At 45.1% G+C, this 20,651-nt stretch overlaps 1 protein-coding gene across 1 annotated transcript in view; it reads right to left on the bottom strand.

Annotated features, from left to right (window-relative positions):
- Positions 1 to 45: 45 nt before the first annotated feature.
- Positions 46 to 20,651, bottom strand: part of LOC309382374 (pregnancy zone protein-like) — a gene marked incomplete at both ends in the record, with an annotated part of 43,726 nt that continues 23,120 nt past the window's right edge. The window contains 8 exons of the mRNA XM_081971885.1: positions 46 to 210; positions 4,848 to 4,997; positions 5,997 to 6,142; positions 7,579 to 7,642; positions 14,067 to 14,291; positions 16,442 to 16,603; positions 17,424 to 17,533; positions 18,935 to 19,049. Of these exons, the coding sequence (XP_081828011.1) occupies positions 46 to 210; positions 4,848 to 4,997; positions 5,997 to 6,142; positions 7,579 to 7,642; positions 14,067 to 14,291; positions 16,442 to 16,603; positions 17,424 to 17,533; positions 18,935 to 19,049 (1,137 nt within the window). The remainder of the gene's footprint in view (positions 211 to 4,847; positions 4,998 to 5,996; positions 6,143 to 7,578; positions 7,643 to 14,066; positions 14,292 to 16,441; positions 16,604 to 17,423; positions 17,534 to 18,934; positions 19,050 to 20,651) is intronic.

Below are 20,651 nucleotides of genomic sequence, written 5' to 3'. Positions count from 1 at the left end.
TAATAGTCACACTGCCAAAATTCTGACAATAGCTTTGATGCTTACCCTGAATATCTTGTAAGCATCCCCATCTTCAGGGAGAAAATGCACTGGGCGGCCAATTCTTTCACCCCTCAATGGTTTTTCTGTAGGACAGGGATGAAGATTGAATGCATCCATAAAGAGGTCAACAGAGAAGGTGTGTTCCTTCTTGGGAAAGAGGCTGTAAAACTGAAATGAGAAAGAATGCAATGCAACTGAGGATGGAGATTTGAGCTAGAGGAACTTCCTGTCCATCAAGCTATCAGCCAATGAAACAGACTGTGCAATAGCAATAGCACTTAGCAATAGCACTTAGACTTATATACTGCTTCAAAGTGTTTTACAACCCTCTCTAAGTGGTTTACAGAGTTAGCCTATTGCCCACAACAATCTGGGTCCTCATTTTTACCAACCTCGGAAGGATGGAAGGCTGAGTCAACCTTGAGCCGGTCAGAACCGAACACCTGGAGTGAGCAATGAGTTAGCCTGCAGTACCTGCATTCTAACCACTGCGCCCCCCCCCCCAGCTCTTGATAGAATGGGAGAATGACCTTGGGAGATGAGAGAAGGCAGAGAGATCAGATAAAAGAAGGACGAACCTGAAGCTGAGTAATGGACAGAGAAAGAAATGTAGAGAGGATCCACCCTAACCAATCAGATGATAAAAAGAGACAGCAGGTGAGTTGTACTTTCAAACCTGCAAGGTTGGTATCAGTCTCTCAAGTTCAGCAGACCAAACAACAAACACAATAAGATCAGTTAATTGTAAGGCCACATTAATAGAGTCTTGCAAGCCTGAAAGTTATCCGGTCACGTCTTTTTAGCAGTTGATCAATTATGGCAGGTCCCTTCCACGTTTCTTTCTCTGCTCATTACTTCATTTTGAGCTCCTTAGGCAGAATCTCTTTTGTCTGTTTTCCAAGGTCATTCTCACATTCCATTACAAGCCGCCACATGAAATGATGAGTTCTCTTTTACTGGAAATCTCAAAGCAGAGGCCGTCTGCTGATCCAGATGATTCTACATTGAGACATCACTGAGACAGGCTGGGTTAAGAATTCAGGAGTGATCCAAGCAAGCATCCACGTTTGAAGGAGAACCAGAATTTGGCTTCTTAGTCTGTGTCCTTCCCCAGTACTCCAGAATGGCTCTGGGACTCTGTGTCAACTTCAAAGGGAGATTTTGCTGATTGCAGCCATTGTCACTTTTCAGCTGCCACAGAGTCAGGGGGGGGAGGGATGTCATTTCCAAAAAGCAACAAGAAATCGTCCCCTGGGAACCGAGGTCATCTAACCATATGTTCTACTAAGACTCGGACAGTTTTCCATAACAACAATTGGACATTTAATTGGACAACATGACCTGCAATTATGGGGCGGGAGAGAGATTCTATTCTTTATTATTATTGTTGTTGTTGCTGCTGCTGCTGCTGTTGTTATATTTTTATTTACAAACATACAAAATACACACACACAAAACTTAGATGTACACTACATTTACACAATACAGTACAAACAGGAACTTCCTGTTCTTTCTAATAGCAATTTCAAATTGATACAATTATCCTTACGTTATTTCCTCTTCTAATATATTTCAATTGCGTTTCACCATTTTTAACCCTCTTCTTTTACTCATCTATCTGCTATATTGGGTGATTTTACCTCTAATAAATTTAAATTCTCTTGAGCACATATATATAGATGGCAGGTGAGATCTTACTGAAACATTGCAAAGACAATCTCAATCTTACACGGGAAAAGACCAGCATACAACAAAACCAGCATACCTACACCCGTGAAAATCTACGAAAACATTATATATATATATATATTTGTTTTCGTAGATTTTCACGGGTGTAGGTATGCTGGTTTTGTTGTATTCGGGTCTTTTCCCGTGTAAGGTTGAGATTGTCTTTGCAACGTTTCGGCAGGATCGCACCTGCCATCTTCAAGCTGTGGGCTTAAAATGTGATCGGAGCTGCCGTCTTTCTGTAAGTCTTGGTGGGAGGGGATGGGGTGCTGGCTTTGTTTCAGTAAGTGGAATGATTGGTTGTGTGGTTGTATCATGATAGGTAGATTGGTGCTGATTGGTGCAGGCTGTGTGTGCATTGTTGTTTTGTATTTTAACGGCTTGGGTGGTGGGTGGTGTTCGTTTGTTGGCTAGGGCTGGTTTCCAGATGTTTGGTAGGCGGGAGGTATCATCACGTTTGTTCATGCTGTGGGGGTGTTTCTCTATTTCGATGGCTTCCATGATTATTCTCTTGTGGAGGTGTTCTGTTTTGGAGATTAACCTGGCTCCTTCAAAGTTGATTTCATGTCCTGTAGCTTTAAGGTGCTGGAAAAGGGAGGAACTAATTGCATTGTTATAAATTTCCAAATTACATTGTCAAATGCTTTTTGTGCATCAAAGAAAACCAGTACCAATTGCTTTTCTGGATGCGCCTCATAATATTCTATTATATCTAGGATGACTCTTGTATTATTTTTAATGTGTCTGTGAGGTAAAAATCCATTTTGGTCTGGATGTATTCGTTCATTTAGAACTTGTTTAATTCTTCCTGCCATAATCGCTGCAAATATTTTATAATCGGAATTCAATAGTGAAATTGGTCTGTAGTTTTGAATTTCTTTAAGTTGACTTCTTCTTTCGGGATTAGCAGTATTATTGCTTCCGTCCATAATTCAGGCATCTTGGCTTTTGCTAAGACTTTGTTGAACATTTCCACTCCTAATTCTTCCAGTATTATTTGATTATATTTGCATAGCTCCACCGGGATTCTGTCTGGTCCTGGGGTTTTATTATTTTTCTGGTTTTTCAGGACTAATTCTATTTTGACTATTTTTTTGGCCTGTTTATCGTCTCCCATTGTTCTTTTGAGATTGGAATTATCTTTTCTGGGTTTAAATATTGTTTTATCTTAGTTTCATCCATACTATTTTGTGCATATAGTTTTGTGAAGTATTTTTGAATAATATGCTTCTTTTCTTCCGATTTATGTTGAATATTTCCCTCGTCATCTTTTAATTGATATATCATTCTTTTCTCTCTTTCATTTTTCAATCTGTATGCCAGCCATTGTCGAGGTTTGTTGGCTTGTTCAAAGTAATTTTGTTTGGCCGCTTTAATTTTCTGTGCTAATTCTTTTTGAGTTATTAAGTTAATTTTATGTTTTATCATCTCTTTTTTCTTTTTTAATTTTATTCTTTGGGTCTTTCTGTAATTCAGCTTCGGCTTCCCTCAGTACTTTTTGCATACGTTCTTGTTGCTCTTTTTGTTTTCTGATTTTTCTCGCAATGTAGGCAATCATGAAGCCTCTTATGTATGCTTTCATGGTATCCCAGAGATCTTGAATTGAGGTGTCTTCTTTTTTATTTATTCTAAAAAATAGTTTTAATTATTTCTCTAGCATTTGGGTGTATTCTATTTCGTTTACGATATTTGGGTTCATCACCCATCTTTTTCTTCTTTTTTGGCCTTTCCATTTTAATTTTATTGGGTTATGATCTGCCCACTCATTTATTTCAATTTCGATTTCCTCTTATTGATTACATAGTCCAGATGATTTCCAGGCCATGTCAATTCTCGATAAGGACTGGTGGGGGTTCAAATAAAAGGTATATTACTTTCTTGTTTTGTGCCTTTCTCTCCAAATATCATGTAGTTTATATTCTATTGCCATCTCAAAAAAGGATTTAGGTAACATTTTTTTTTATTATTTCTTTTACTTTCATAGTTCATCTTTTTATCCACTATTGCATGATAATCCACAATTAAACAAACATTTCCATATTCTAATTCATTTATTTTGTTGTGTAATTTCCTGTAGAATTCCTCTTGTTTATGATTTGGTGCATATATCACTATTAATAATATCGGTTTTTCTGTTGTCTCTAATTCAATCATTAGTATCCTGCCTTCTTCATCAGAGTAGACTGTTTTGGAGTTTATTTTTTTCTTTATATAGGTTGCTATCCTGTTGTGGGCCAGCAGGAGGTGTTGGAGCTGCAACCAGACTCCGACAGTGAGGGGCCTTATGAGTCGGCTCTGGAAGATGTGGAGGACCCTGGACAGGGTTCCGACTCCGAGCAGGGATCAGAGAGGCTGGTTGACCACCAGGAGGCGCCTGAGGCATGGAGCAGTGGTGAAAGCCAAAGGGAGTGTGCTCCTGATGTCATGCCTTGGAGCAGTGGGGAGGAGACAAGGGAGTGGTTCCTGGATGCTCGGCAACGGAGAGCTGATAGACGCAGAGAACAGCTATGCAGTTACAGGAAATAATTGGACTCAGGTGATCGTAATTAGGCTCCTCTCAAGGAAGGACTTTCCGGAAACTGTTTTGCAGGAATCAACATATTTACTAGAGCTGGAGACGCTATCAAGTCTGTGTCCTATTTTGGCAGGCTGGATTACTGCCAAAGTCTTGTCTGTATTGGATTGCTGCCAAGGTTTAGTCTGTGTGTTTATAAATCATATTGCAGAGTCCTTGTCTCGGAGTACTTTGTTATACGCAGAGGGGGGTCAGAACATTATCCCTATGGCAAAATTTCTGGACTGTGATAGTGGGCTACCCTGCTTTGTCCTTCTATTTTTCCTACATTTTCGTCCCCTAAAATTAATTTATGGACAATTTTCTTTGCTTCTCCTTCCCTGGAGTCCTCCCCTAGCTTCTTACATTTAGTTGTGACTGCTATCTTTTGGTGTAAATTGTAAATAAACGGCTGCAAGTGATCCTATTCGAAGTACATCTCTATGGACAAGTAAATCTTGGGATGAAACCAGCAGGAGCCAGGACATATCTGGACCCCAAATGAAATGCAGTCAGAACTCACCTTCTCAGGAGAGAACTCAGCTTCAGGTTTCAAGAGATAGACATTCTCGTCAACGGCATGGATGGCACAGACGTAATCGGAATAGGCTGAAAGATGGAGTTGGGTTTCCCCTCCAGACAGACCTTCTTGATCAGAGAACCACAGTTTGGCCTGTAAACATAAACCAGGTCTTTGAAAAAGCCACTTCCCCTCGGTGTGGAATGAATGGAAGGAGAAATGAATGGGATGAAGTGATCCTTATTGTCATGCATATTGTAACCTTGAGTTGCCCTCTGTGACTAACCTCAAGCCACAGTTTGACAGGTTCAATGGAACTATTGGCTGACACCTCCCTCCCCAAATAGGCTTAAGGTGACTTCCGGTTTGGCATCGTTGCGATACAATTGTAGGGACCGGGGCTCCGCTACCCTAGGCTGAACTCTCTTCATTGGGGGCCCCTTAAAGGGGTAAAGTCACCTTGGAGGGGTGACAAAGAAAGGAGTGACATCTCGTAGATCGCAGAGAGTCACAACTATCCTGCTTGATCTGAGGCTTATCCTCCCATCCAACAATGAAGAAGAGATATTGATTGATATTAATATTTTTTAATTGAGATATTAAAACAGACTAGAGATGAAGGATAGAAATAGAGTATCTACCAATATAAGATTTGTGATATTAAGATATAGAATAGAGGTGAAATTAGAAAGGGAGGAAAGATAATTATGCATATTTCTATACAATATGTTACAATTAGTAGGTAGATGAAAGGACCAGAAGTTGAAAGATGATTGTATTATGTACAATGTTATTATAATGATGCGAGTAGGATTAATGTAATGAAGGCTATCAAAATTGTTAAAAAGAAAAAAGGCTTAAGGTTAGCTGATGTTTGAGGTTTTCTTTCCATTGCAATTTAGTTATGACCCACTGAGATACCGGTATTCAGAGGAACAGGTCTGGCTAGGACATAACTGATTACATCAACCTGGACCAGCAGATAGAAAAAGGGTAATTCAAGAGCTTTTTTTCTCAAAGGATCAGGAGCAAAGAAGGCTTTGTGGATATTAGCATCAATAGGGCGGAGGAGCATCAGCTTAGAGAAGACCTGTTCTGGATCATTAAGATTCTGCTATCTTTAACAGCACAACAAAAAATACACAATGTTACCCTGTCGGGGAAGCACTCTTCTACGGTGAAGTCTCTCGAGTCAGCAATGAGTTCTCCACTGGGCAAAACGGCGTAGACGAGCCACTGGATGTTGAAGGCATTTTCGACACCTATCCAATGTTTCAAAAGGAAGTCCCCTTTGGTTTCTAAAGGATGAAAGGCCCGGGTGGAGGAAAGAGAGAGATCAAAAGAGACATATAAATTTCATCAGGTAGGTAAGTAGGTAGGTGGACAGATAGACAGACAGATAGGGACAGACAGACATATATGATGGCAGATATAGACAGAGATGGATGGTTGAATAGAGATAGAGGGATAGATAGATGATAGGTAGGTAGGTAGGTAGGCAGGCAGGCAGGCAGGCAGGCAAAGACAGACACACAGAAAGACAGGCAGCGAGACAGACATATATGATGACAGATATAGACAGAGATGGGTGGATGAATAGAGATGATAGATAGATAGATAGATAGATAGATAGATGGATGGATGGATGGATGGATGGATGGATGGATGGATGGATGGATGGATGGATGGGCGGGCGGGCGGGCGGGCGGGCAGGCAGAGACAGACAGACATATATGATGACAGATATAGACAGAGATGGATGGATGAATAGAGATAGATAGACAGACAGACAGACAGACAGACAGTATATGACAGATATAGACAGAGATGGATGGATGAATAGAGAGAGAGAGATAGATACACAGACAGACAGACAGACAGATAAGAGATAGATAGGTAGGTAGGTAAGTAGGTAGATGGAATAAGTTCCAGTTGGAATACATCAGACTTCACCAGGATGACCACTACAGGCTGGGAAATGTGAGTCAAAAATGGATCATTGAAGAACCAGGAGCTGAAGGACTTCAGCTGCTGTCTTCTTCTCAGTTGTGAGGGCTTGCCTTCTCCTCCACAATAAATGTTAGGTTTGTAGTGGAAATGATGAAGTTGGTGGTCCTTCTTGTTTTGGGGAACTGCATCCCATTCTCTATCTTTCATTCTCCCACCTTGCATGTTTTGGTTATCCCTGAAAACAAAGTCACATCCGGCATACCAGCCTGCTGACTACAAGAGATTGAGCCCCTAATCCTCTCTGTGGATCTCTGAGAAGAGCCTGTCCCAGAGGAAATGGAGCATAGGCATCTGGGCAGCCTTCTAGCATAGTTGCAAAGAAGCATCACTGTGACGGCCAGCAAAAACTCAGGGTGAAGGAAACGGCTGCAGAGATTTGGGAGAAACGGCCTGTTCCTACTGCTTGAGACCATCCCTTTCCTCTACCCAATGGCAGGGCTCCCTTGCCCTGCCAGTGTGAAATCGGGTATAGTGAACCCAGCTGTGAGTGGGAAAAGGAAGAGAGGTTTTTCAGACATACAGGGGGCACCCAGCATTTAGCAAGAGAGAACTGGAGCCACGGGTGGGATTCAGCCGATTCGGACCGGTTTGAGCGAACCGGTTGTTAAGTGGGTTGAATCCCACCACTGACTGGAGCCCCATAGATGGAGACACCTCGTGAACTTATGGGAAGCTTTTTGTCAAGCAGGAGGGGGGGAGTGTCATTTGGAGGGAGAACATTTACCTTTTCCCTGTTCCACTGGCTGCCTGTGTCTCCCTGTTCCTACGATGTTCTCCCTAGACTTGATCTGTGTGGAAAGAAGAAACTCCTGTTAGATATGCAAGGGCTTGGAGAAATTGATTGATTGATTGATTGATTGATTGATATCAAGTCCCTCCGGGGAGAGGGGGCGGTCTAGAAATCTAATTTATTATTATTATTATTATTATTGTTATTGTTATTGTTATTGTTATTGTTATTGTTATTGTTATTGTTATTGTTATTGTTATTGTTATATTGATTGATTGATTTTCAACTCTAACCACTGGCTGTCGTGCTAGATATATGGACCCCTAGAATTTCAGAGCTCCAATTGTCTAGTTTAACCTTTTGAGAAGTGTGTAAGATTAAAGGAATAGAATAATAATTCACCCATGGTCTTGATCAGGAATCTGGTGGATTTGATGATTGCCTGAAGGGAATGTATGTTGAGGTGGCAAGGCTAAAATCCAGGCCTATGCAGGCCTTAGTGGCCATGGAAAATCCCAAAGGAAATGACTAGACTGTGGATTAGGCTTGTGACCAAAACCACGGAAGGCGTGCTTGGTTATTTTTATAATTTTTATATTTCTATATTTTATCTGTTGCATGCAAGCTTCCTCTTAGCCAAGCAGAAGCAAAGAAATGTGTAAATATCTGCCTCAAACTGTGTTTGGGATTCCTCCACCTTTAAGGAGGACCAGGGGTGAAATCCTCCCGGTTCAGCCCAGTTCGGCCAAACTGGTAGGGACGATTGTCGTTGGTTCTGCAAACCAGTAGTAAAAAAAAAAGCTTCCAAAGATAGGATGGCTCAGCTGTGAGCTGCGCAATTGTAGGAAGCTTTTTTCCCTGCTTTTAAAAGCATTGTTTCCTGCCTATCCGCCTGAACCAGCAGGTAGAATCGGTTTGGAGGCGTGGCCAGCCTCCCACCAGTCGACAAAGCCAGAAAAGTTGGAGAATGTGTGCGCTCCTGCTACTGAACCGGTAGTGAAGAAAATAGAATACCATTACACACACACACACACACACACACACACACAAATCCTGATTAATATTTTCTGTGCATACAGCTTTTGGATCACTGGGCCATTCCTCAGGAGAAATGTACGCACGCCATTCTTGGGTTTTCCGAAAACTAACTAGGTGTGAATCTCCTCTTCCCAGTGGGGATCCCATCCCCCCGTCTCTGTGGCCTCTGTTTCAGCTCATTGCAATCGCCTTCCAAAATCATGGAAAACCTAATAGATGTTATGCTTCTTGAGCAGAAATACAGCACTTTGAAGGAAATCTTGGACAGTGGCAGAAGAATAAGAGAAAATGCTACTTGGACATAGCTTAATTAGGATAACCAGAAGTTGGAAGAAAACACAGAAGTGTAGCTTTGGATCTCACTGTTGACTTTTGGTATAGTGGTTAAAAATACCAGGCCGGAAACCTGGAGACCGTGAGTTCTAGTCTGGCATGAAGCCAACTAGGAGAGTGTGGATCGGTCCCTATTCTAGGAAGATTGGGGCAAACTTCTTCTGAAAATGTTACCAAGAAAACTGTAGGGAATTGTCCAAGCAGCCACTAGGAGCCAAGATGGACTTACACCAAAAAAAGGGGAAAAAAGCCCAATCAGGAGATTTGCTTGCCCACATACATTCACCCTAACAAGCATAGAACTAAGGATAAGTTAAGTTTGACTCACTCAAGGTTCATGGGTAAACAAAGGCAACGTGTCAGAATGGTCAAATTGGCAACTCCAAATCTCAATCAACAAATGCTGTGTCTTACACATTGGCAAAAAAAATCAGAACACCCAATACAAGCTGGGCAGACAGGACCTCGTGGATGACCCTCACTCTGCAAGGATTGGATTGGATTGGATTGGATTTGGATTTGGATTTATTGGATTTATATGCCGCCCTTCTCCCAAGGACTCAGGGCAGCGTACAGCATTAAAAAACACATAGTACAAAAGTTAAAAGGAAATTAGAAACAGTCCAAAAAACAAACCCAATTTATATAATACTCACATTTTAAAAAATAAATAAAATTAACAGGCCAGGCCGGCTTGCTGGAAAAGCCAACTTTTTAGGGCGCGTCAGAAGGACTGGAGGTCAGGGATTATGCAAAGCTCCGGGGGCAGCTCATTCCAGAGGGAAGGCGCTCCCACAGAGAAGGCTCTCCCCCTGGGGGTCACCAGCCGACACTGTCTGGCCGACGGCATCCTGAGGAGGCCAACTCTGTGGGATCGTACTGGACGGTGGGAGGCTATTGGTGGCAGTAGGTGGTCTCGCAGGTACCCTGGGCCTAAGCCATGGAGCGCTTTAAAGGTCATAATTAATACCTTGAATCGCACCCGGAAGACTACCGGTAACCAGTGCAGGCTGTCTAAAAGGGGTGTAACATGGGAGCACCTATGTACCCCCATGATAACCCGCGCGGCCGCATTCTGGACCAGCTGAAGCCTCCGGGTGCTCTTCAAGGGCAGCCCCATGTAGAGAGCGTTGCAGTAATCCAGGCGAGAAAGGACGAGGGCATGAGTGACTGTGCACAGAGCATCCCGATCCAGGAAGGGGCACAACTGATGTACCAGGCGAACCTGGTAAAAGGCCCCCCTGGTCACGGCCGTCAGATGTTCTTCTAAACTAAGCCGCGTATCCAGGAGGACTCCCAGATTGCAAGCCTTCTCTGAGGGGGCTAAAATTTCTCCCCCTATCATCAAAGATGGAACAAGATGCACAAATCGGGATGACGGAAACCACAGCCACTCAGTCTTGGAGGGAGGGATTGAGCTTGAGCCTGTTCCTCCCCATCCAGATCTGCACAGCCTCCAGGCATCGGGACATCACGTCGAGGGCATCGTTTGGGTGGTTTGGGGTAGAGATGAAAAGTTGGGTATCATCAGCATATTGATGATACCGTACCCCAAAACCACGGATGATCTCGCCCAGCGGTTTCATATATATATGTTGAACAGTAGGGGTGAGAGAACCGACCCCTGGGGCACCCCACAAGTGACGCGCCTGGGGGTCGATATCTGCCCTCCAGTCAATACAAAATGCGACAGATCCGATAGGTAGGAGAACCACCGTAAAACGGTGCCCCCCCCATTCCCAACCCCCCGAGTCGTCGCAGTAGGATACCATGGTCGATGGTATCGAAAGCCGATGAGAGGTCTAATAGGATCAGGACAGAGGAGCAGCCCCTGTCCCAGGCCCGCCAGAGATCATCGAGCAACGCGACCAATGCTGTCTCCATGCTGTACCCGGGCCTGAAACCCGACTGAAATGGATCCAGGTAGACAGCTTCATCCAGGTACTGGGGAAGCTGACGTGCTACCACACTCTCGACAGCCTTCGCTACAAAGTGAAGATTGGAGACCGGACGGTAGTTGGCTAAAGAAGCTGGGTCCAGGGAAGGCTTCTTAAGGAGGGGCCTCGCCACCGCCTCCTTCAAGGCGGTGGGAAAGAACTCCTCTCTCAATGAAGCATTGGTAATCGCCTGGAGCCAGCCTCATGTCACCTCCCGGGAAGCCGAAACTAACCACGAAGGACACGGGTCCAGCACACAAGTGGCAGCACTGAGTCTCCCCATAATCCTGTCAATGCCTTCGGGGATCACAGGGTCAAACTCATCCCAGATTGTCTCCTCAAGATTCATCCCCATTGGCTCGCCCAAATCTACCCAGTCAGAGTCCAAGCCTGTCCGGATCTGAGCAATTTTATCCTGCAGATACTGAACAAATTCTTCAGCCCTACCCTGCAAGGGGTCTTCCCCAGTTCCTTGGTTAAGTAAGGAACGGGTCACCCTGAACAGGGTGGCTGGGCGGTTATCTGCGGACGCGATAAGAGCGGAAAAATGTTGCCATTTTGCCGCTTCCATCGCCACTAAGTAGGATTTAATATGAATTCTTACTAGTGTTCGATCAGATTCGGACCGGCTGGCCTTCCAGCCACTCTCTAGGTGTCTTTTCCGGCGTTTCATCTCCTGGAGCTCCTCGGTAAACCAGGGAGCCACCCGGAATGGACACCGGGTCAGAGGCCGCAAAGGCACAATGCGATCCAAGGCCCCAGCGGCCACCCTATCCCAGGCTTCCACTAGGGCTTCGGTCAAGTTGTGAGCAAGGGATTCAGGAAAAGTCCCAAGCTCCATCAGGAACCTTTCAGGGTCCATCAGGTGCCTGGGGCGGAACCATCTAGTTGGTTCCGCCTCCCTGCGGCGAAGGGTAGCAGTATGGAAGTCAAGCCTGATGAGGAAATGATCAGACCATGACAAGGGTTGAATAGAAATATCCCCTAAATCTAGATCATTCATCCACTGCCCAGAGACAAAAATCAGGTCGAGTGTGTGTCCCCCATTATGAGTGGGGTCTTGAATTAACTGAGTTAGGTCCATAGCTGTCATGGAAGCCATGAACTCCCGAGCTGACTCGGATGTCTCGCCAATGGAAGGCAGATTGAAATCCCCCAGGACCATAAGCCTGGGGAAATCAACCACCAATCCAGCTAACACATTTAGCAGCTCCGGCAGGGCCGATGAAACGTAGCAGGGAGACAGATACGTAACAAAAAGGCCCACCTGAGCTCCAAGGCCCCACTTCACAAAGAGGGACTCACACCCGCCTATCTGAGGCACAGTGACCTCCTGAGGTCTGAGACCTTGCCGTACTCATTTCTAATGATCTAAGTACCAGAGTTCACTGTAACAGCATTGCCAAAAAGGCATTAAGAGTTGGTAACCTAATCTTGCACAGCATCTTCCCCGGTAACATTGTACTGCAAACTAGGGCCTCTAAAACCTTTGCTAGACCTATTCTCGAATACAGCTCATCTGTCTAGAACCCACGCTGTATATCAGACCTTAATACAATCGAGCGACAACAGAGATATTTCCCGAAAAGAGTCCTCCACTCCTCTGCTCACAACAGAATACCTTATACCACCAGGCTTGAAATTTTGGGCTTAGACAACTTAGAACTACGCCGCCTTTGGCCTGACCTGAGCGTAGTGCACAAAATTATCTGCTACAATGTCCTACCTGTCAATGACTACTTCAGCTTCAACCGCAACAATACACGAGCACATAATAGATACAAAGTTAAGGCAAACCGCTCCAATTCTGATTTTTTGATTGCAGAAAATACGACTTCAGCAACAGAGTGGTCAATGCCTGGAATGCACTACCTGACTCTGCGGTTTCTTCTCCAAACCCCCATAACTTTAACCTTAGACTATCTATTGTTGACCTCATCCCAAAATAAATAAAAAATAAATAAATATTTATGTTGTGGTTCAGTGCACATTGGAGTCATGTCACACCTGGAATACGGCATCCAGTTCTGGTCACCACATTACAAAAAAGATGTTGAGACTTTGGAAAAGTGCAAAGAAGCGCAACTAAGGTGATTAAAGGCCTGGAGAACGGAATGTATGAAGAACAGTTGCAGGATTTGGGTTTGGCTAGTCTAGAGAAAAGAAAGACTAAGGGGGACATGATAGCAGTCTTCCAGTATTTGAGAGGCTGCCACAAAGAAGAGGGGGTCAATTTATTTTCCAAAACATCAGAAGGCAGGACAAGAAACAATGGACTGAAATTAATTAAGGAGAGAAGCAACGTGGAACGAAGGAGAAACTTCCTAACAGGGAGGATAATTAACCAGGGGAACAGCTTTGCCTTCGGAAGTTCTGGGTGCTTCATCCCTGGAGGTTTTAAGAAGAGACTGGACAGCCACCTGTCTGAAATGGTATAGGGTCTGCTGTTTGAGCAGGGGGTTGGACTAGAACAGGCATGTCCAAATGCGGCTCTTTTTCAAATTTCAAGTGGCCCGCAGACTCTTTACCCCATCAGAGTTATTTGTTTAGTCTTTCATAAAATACCATATTTTTCGGAGTATAAAGATACATCTTTTTCCCCTCAAAAAAGAGACTAAAAATCTGGGTGCATCTTATATACTGAATACAGCATTTTTTGCCTCCCAAAACCCTGCCCCCTTCACCAAAATGGCTGTGCATAGCCTTTAGGAGGTTTTCAGAGTATACCTGGGGGCTGTGGAGGGTATAAATGAGCAAAAAACGGGCTGTTTTTTGCTCAACTTTGCCCCCCCCCCCTGCCCCCAGGAGCACTCTAGAAGCCTCTTAAAGGCTATTCATGCCCTTTTAAAAAAATGGGCCATTTTTGGGAGAGTGCAAAAACTTTTTTTTTTGAATTTGCCTCTTCAAAATCTTGGTGCGTCTTATACTCCGAAAAATACGGTAGTTAATTCGCATTTAATCTTAAGGGTTCAAAGAATGTCAGGCTGAATGATCGGCCCCAAACATTTTCACCTCACCAAATATGGCCCTCCTTGCAAAGAGTTTGGACACCCCTGGACTAGAAGACCTCCAAAGTCCCTTCATTCTCTATTCTGATTGATTGATTGATAGATAGCTGTTTAACAAAGCGAAGCAAACATGTCTTGTGAATGGAGCCTTGGCCTGAAGACTCACCATGTAATAGAAGACAATTTCATCCACCTTCTCATCACCTAGGTTAAGGCTGTAATGCACCCGAATCAGCTCATGATGGCGGCAGCGGAACGTCTCTGAGGCGGGCTTGATATTCAGGTAACTTTTGCTTGGAGAATAAAGTACGTACACCGTGTGACTTGCTCTACCGTTACTGGGTGTAATCCAGTGCTCGCTATTGCACCAAGGTTTCTCTTGATACGAAGCCTGAGAGGAAAAGCACAGATTTAGAGAAATTAGGTGGGAGGCTGGCTGAGAACATTTCGCTGGCAAGGGCGAGAGAGGTGGATGATAGAGATCAGTGGTGGATTCCGGATTCCGGTTCCCTTTCCAACGGTACAGTTGGAACGGGCCCGGAGTCACCCACATGGACAAGCGTGGCACATGCGCACAAGCACGCAGCACGCGCTTCCATCATACCCACCTGTGTCACTTCTGCAAGCCTCCGCAATGCTCCAGGTGCTCGGCACAGCATCACGTAGGCGCTGTAAGCACCATCCATGTGCACGGAAGTGCCAAAAGCTTACAGCACAGGTAAGGAGCGAGGGCGGGTGGGTAGGCCCTCCAGAGCACCATACAGGAACGGTACCAAGTGCTCCTGGCAGGCTCTGGTACGCATGTACCGGGGCATACCGCTTGCAACCCACCACTGATAGAGATAGACGATAGATATATTTATACAGTAGATATTCAGTAGATATAGAAATAGATAGATAATGGATGGATGGATGGATGGATGGAAGAGAGAGAGAGAGAGGGAGGGAGGGAGGGAGGGAGAGAGAGAGAGAGAGAAGATATAGATAGATAATAGATGGGTAGATAGAGAGAGAGAAATACAGTACATAGAGATGGATGGATAGATGGATGGATGGATGGATGGATCGATGGATCGATGGATGGATCGATGGATGGATGGACAGACGGACAGATACACAGGTGGCATTTAGCAGGTTCTGACCAGTTCTGGAGAACCAGTAGTGAAACGTTTGAGTAGTTCGGAGAATCGGTAAATACCACCTCTGGCTGGCCCCGCCCCCTTCTATTCTCTGCCTCCTGAGTCCCAGAAGATCGGGAGGGAATGGGGATTTTGCAGTAAACTTCCCCTGCCATGCCTACCAAACCATGCCCACCAAGCCACACCACGCCCACCAAGCCACGCCCACAGAACCTGTAGTAACAATTTTTGAATCCCACCTCTGGATAGATGACAGAGAAATAGACAGACAGACAGACAGACAGACAGACAGATAGAGATGAGATGTGATATCATATATGAGAGAGATACAGAAAAAGAGAGAGAGAGAAAGGCAACCAAAAGTCAAGAGGGGATTGTGATTGTGCTGTGGAAGACACACTCCATTTGTTTTACCCTGTCTCACACACACACACAACCCCAAAAGAATGGGCTGGTTGACTTGATGCAGCCAGCAGGCTGATTTTCTCACATGTAAATTTCATCCTATGTAGAAATAGGTATGGCTTTGCACAGTAGTGGCTTCCCTCGTGGCTTTTTTCATCCCTCTGCAGACGTCCCTGACTGAGTACTGGACCATCAAATTGTAATTCTCCTCCCTACAGTCAATGGGCCAGTCTGGCCAGAGAGGATCACTCGCCCTATCCCAGTGGAATGGAATATTCCTGACACCTGGCAAGTGTGAAAAAAGGGAGGAGCCCTAAGCACTTTTAATAACTAACTAGAATAACTTTATTGTCACTTTAAATCTATACTAATCGGCATATATTAAAATGAAATTTCGTTGCATATAGCTCTCAAAGGGTCATCATCTCCAAAATACACTGTATAAACATTACAAAAATATAAGTAAATAAATTACTACAATAATGATGATGATGGATGAAACATGTAACAGTGATACCCATTGTCATCGGGGTACCATGTCCAAGAATTTTACAAGATACATCAACAAATGGCAGCTTCTTGCAATAACACCAGTGGAACTGCAAAAAAACTGTGCTACTCGGAACATCTTATATTTTAAGAAGATACTTGGTTGATACCTAGGACACTGGCAGCAACCTGTATCAACCATTAGCACCAGTCACTGGTATTTGTGATGCATTTTTGAATGTTCAGTTGGCTGAGTTTCATGTTTAATGAATAAAGTATAATAACAATAACAATAACAATAACAATAATATAAACGAATAATAAATAAATAAAGTATGCATATATACCCACAGTTTACCAGATGGATGGCGTAGGGAATAAAGCTGTTACAGAATCTGCTTGTCCTGCTAGACATACTTTGAAACCTGCTCCCTGAGGGGAGCAACAGAAACAAACCATCAAGTGGAAATGTCATAAAATACAGCCGACGCAAAGCGAGAAGACTAACCATTAAAAAAAAATCGCCGCCTGGGAAATTATTGGTTTCTATGGAGAATTCAGCTCTCCCTTGAGCGTCTGTCACTTGATTGAGCCGCTGGTGATTTGTCAGTATAAAAATCTCCACCGTTCCATTGTTGATCGGCACGTTGTTGATGTCCACCAGCTTCACCTGCGCACGAAAAACCACCACATTGACCCAACTGGTTGCGGCCAAATATTTCAGTATTTACAAATGCAATTTCTATTCTGCCTTTCCTTCTGGGACGCCAAGCTTTCTCGTCAAGACATCCTAATTTTTTTCGCCATCACTACAACTCTGTGTAAAAGGGGAGACTAGCAGGAGAGACTTAAGCCTAAGAGTAGGTTTTGGGTCTGCGGCTGAGAAAGAAAGGGGTTGATTTCTAAACCCAAGCAAGGAGAGATGGTGTTACAGGTTGGTTTGATAAACAGACTCTTCGTTAGGGAAAAAGGGCTTTGGGAGTTTCAAAGCAGACCATCTGCAGGGGATGATAGCAATAGCCCTTCTATACTGCCCCATAGTGCTTGACATACTCTCTGGAGCTGAGGTCTTTTATCCCTCCCTCCCTCCCTCCTTTGATTGAAGTGGTATAACATCTCCTGCTTGAGGCCTTTTGGGCACTAGAGATCCATTCCAAGGAAAGAGGGTTCTCCATGGACCAGAGAGGGCATGGTTTCACATGCTGCCTGCATCCCACAGATGGGGCTACACTTGTTTGTGCGGCCCTGTTTCTGACATGCCGTAGCCCAGTACTGAGTCATGGACCAGGGAACGGGGATCCCTGAACTACAAGACCTCCAAGGTCCCTTCCAAGTCTGTTATTCTTATTCCTTAATGCTTTTACACTGCTTTTGATCATTCTAGCTCAGAGCAGCTGGGCAGCAGCTGTTGGGTTAAAGAAATGGCCTTCTTCACTGGGCTGATATGGCTTAAATCCAGCTATGCAGAAAAACCGCAGCTCCCATCTTACCGTCACGACATAAGGAATGCCGGGTCTATAGTAGCGGTCTGGGTTTTCAAAGGTCATTTTGCTCAACGTGGACGTGATCTCAATGTATTCTGTGGCATTCACCTCCACTCCTGTTGAAGAGAAATGTCATCTGCAAAAGGCTCTTCCCTTCCAGGAAGCCTGACTCTTTTGATGGACATTCGCCCTGCATTTATGGATTTCTGCTTCGGACAAGAGATTTGAATAGTTGATCTCCAGGGTCCCACCCCCCCATGTGCAGATTTCTCTGAAAATGTCTATGGAGATTCTCAGTCATCCAGGCTGTCCCAAAGGTGATTTTTTTTTCAAGAGGCAACTGGACTTTCTGGTTTTTCTTTGAAGACATTTCGCTTCTCAATCCAAGAAACTCCTTCAAAGAACTGAAGAAGCTTCTTGGATGAGAAGTGAAACGTCCTCAAAGAAAAACAAGAAAGTCCAGTTGCCTCTTGAAAAAGCACCTTATGGATTTCTCTGACATACTAATTCCCTCTGTTGGATTGAATTTGGCAATTGGTAGCCCTTTAAAGGTTTCCCCCCATCCAGTTGTGACTGGCTCAAAGGGGAGATGAGCAGCCTAGGGAATCTGTTGTCTGAGAGACCCGTCCGTCATCATTTGGCCAGCACAAAAGTGTGGAATGTGGTAACCTTTCCTGCTGAAGGGAGATCTGTTTTTCTACCTACATTGGCATGCTTTCAAACTGCTAGCTTGGCAGGAGCTGGGGCGAGGATGGGAGCTCTCCCAATTCTGCAATGCTCGGGACTCAAACCTGAGCTGTGAGTTTTCCAGCTGATAAGCCCAGACTCTTAACCACTGAGCCACTACTCTCTTTATGGGATATCAAATTTGATTAGTATGTCTCAGACTGCTTGGAACCAGCTTATTTCCCCCCCCCCTGCAAAATCTCATCACTTCCCTTTCTGTGAAATAGGTGTTGAAACAGAGAATAGTTTTCTCATTTATAACTCAGATACTCTCTTAGACTTAGACATGGGGTGTTTTTTTCTATCAAGGTTGACTCAGCCATCTATCCTTCCAAGGTGGGTAAAATGAGGACCCAGATTGTTGGGGACAATAGGCTGACTCTGTAAGCCGCTTAGAGAAGGCTGCAACAGCCATAGCCCTTAAGACTTATATACCACTTCACAGTGTTTTACAACTCTCTCTAAGTGGTTTTACAGAGTCAGCCTCTTGCCCCCAACAATACGGGTCCTCATTTTACCAACCTCGGAAGGATGGATGACTGAGTCAACCTTGAGCCTGGTGAGATTCAAATTGGCAAATTGTAGGCTGCCGGCATTCAGCAGAAATAACCTGCAGTACCGCATTCTAACCACTACGCCACCAAGCACTGTAAAATGGTATATATATGGTAAGTCTAAATGCCATTGCTTTTGCTATCTCCCAAACCTTCCTTGTAGGAAACGGGAGCTTTAGGTCTGGTTCTGGGCCATTCTGTCAGCCCGTTGGTGCTCTTTTGTTTCATGAAAGTTACCTGTCCCTTTCTCTGTGACTTTGCCTTCTACGGCGATGCCCATCGAAAAGCCGCGCCACCTCAGATGGAACGGTGCCATGTCCACCGTCTTGGAGAAACAGCCATCTCCATCTGCCTGCATGACACAACAACCAAGAAATAGCAGTCTGTGATCCCTCTTCAAATAACCTCACGTTCCTTGTCTTTCAGCAACACAACTTTTTCATGCCTTCTACAGGGGTTGGAAATCCACTCTCTGGTTCATGGACAGCAGAGTCAAGCCAAGGAGGTGGAGCCCCTGTAGGAAAGGGATTCAGCAGAACTTCCCTTCTGAACACCTGTCCAAACTCCTTAGCTCTCGCCTGCTTTTTAAGTAGACAATTTAAAGATAGTCTGAACCCCGATTTGTTCTTCCCGTGGTCATTACTTTTACCTCAAGTCAGGGACGTGCGGTCATTGGAGGCAGGGGAGGCAGAGCCTCACCTCTCATCATGAAATAATAATATATAAAATAATAATATCCACGAGGGAGTTTCATATATATAAGAGGAAGAGGAGGGAGGAGGAGGAGCGCGTGCGGGGTGGTGCCAGCTGGGCAACTGGCGGAGGCAGGAGGGTTCTCGGAAGCGCCAATAACCTTCCTGCCTTCGCTGTACTCTGCGCGCTCCTCGCGACTGCAATCGACGTCCACAAGTGGCAGGGGCTTGATGACGTCACCGCAGTTGCTATGCGCGGACGGACGGAGTTAGCCAGAGTGGCGCCAAGGCAGTCCGGCGGACGAGCGACCGAGGATCAGGCTGCCTGATCCTCCATCGCTCGCTGTTTCGTTTTCCCGGACCCCTCGGCGCCACTCTGGTTACCTCCGGCTGGCCGCGCCCAGCAGCGACGTCGGCGACGTCATCAAGACGAAGTGGCTTGGAGGCGAAGTGCTTTTCAGTGCTTTTCTGTGCTTCTGGCATTTAGGTAGATAGCCAGATGTCCTAAACGCCAGACACACAGAAAAGCACTAAAAAGCAGCTGCTGTTGGGGAGCGCGAGCCGGCGGAGCGTGCTCAGGAAGGCGGGGTATGGGATCACATGTGCTGGAGACTGAGGCAGCCTCAGCCTCCAGCACACATAGTCCCATTCCCCGCCTTCCTGATGACGTCACCAGCCTCACCAGGCGTAAACCTCACTGCACGTCACTGCCTCAAGTAGTCCTCAACTTAGGACCATAATTTAGCCCAATATCTCTGTTGCTTAGTGAGACATTTGTTAAATGAGTTTTACCCTGTTTTACAACCTTTCTTGTCACAATTAGTAAGTAGATCACTGCTTGTCAATTCTTAAGTTCATAACACTGTTGCTAAGTGGATCTGGCTTCCCCATTGCCTTTTCTGGTCAGAAGGTCACAAAAGGCAGTCACATGACCTCTGGAACACTGCAAGTGTCAAGGCCCAAGGGCCTGCTAGGTACTTAGATCTGGCCTGCGGGGCTGCCTTGGAAACAGCGAAGGACTGGCCCGCAGTGCCTCTGCAAGCAAAACTGGAGCTCGGGCGAGTAGCGCTCACTCTCAGAGGCGCCTGTGATATGAGTGATGTTGAGTTGGCCACGCCCACCCTGGCCACACCTACCTGACTCCCCCAAGGTCGAACACACCCACCCTGGCCACACCCACCTGACCCCCTGAGGTCAAACACAGCCCTGATGTGGCCCTTAATGAAATTGAGTTGCTCTAACATCAGATTAAACGACAAGAT

Source organism: Natrix helvetica (genome assembly GCF_964273705.1).
Source record: "Natrix helvetica genome assembly, contig: HAP1_SCAFFOLD_280, whole genome shotgun sequence".
Classification (NCBI taxonomy): Eukaryota; Metazoa; Chordata; class Lepidosauria; order Squamata; family Natricidae; genus Natrix; species Natrix helvetica.
The sequence above is the reverse complement of the archived record's forward strand: the minus strand, read 5'-3'. Positions and strand labels throughout refer to the sequence as shown.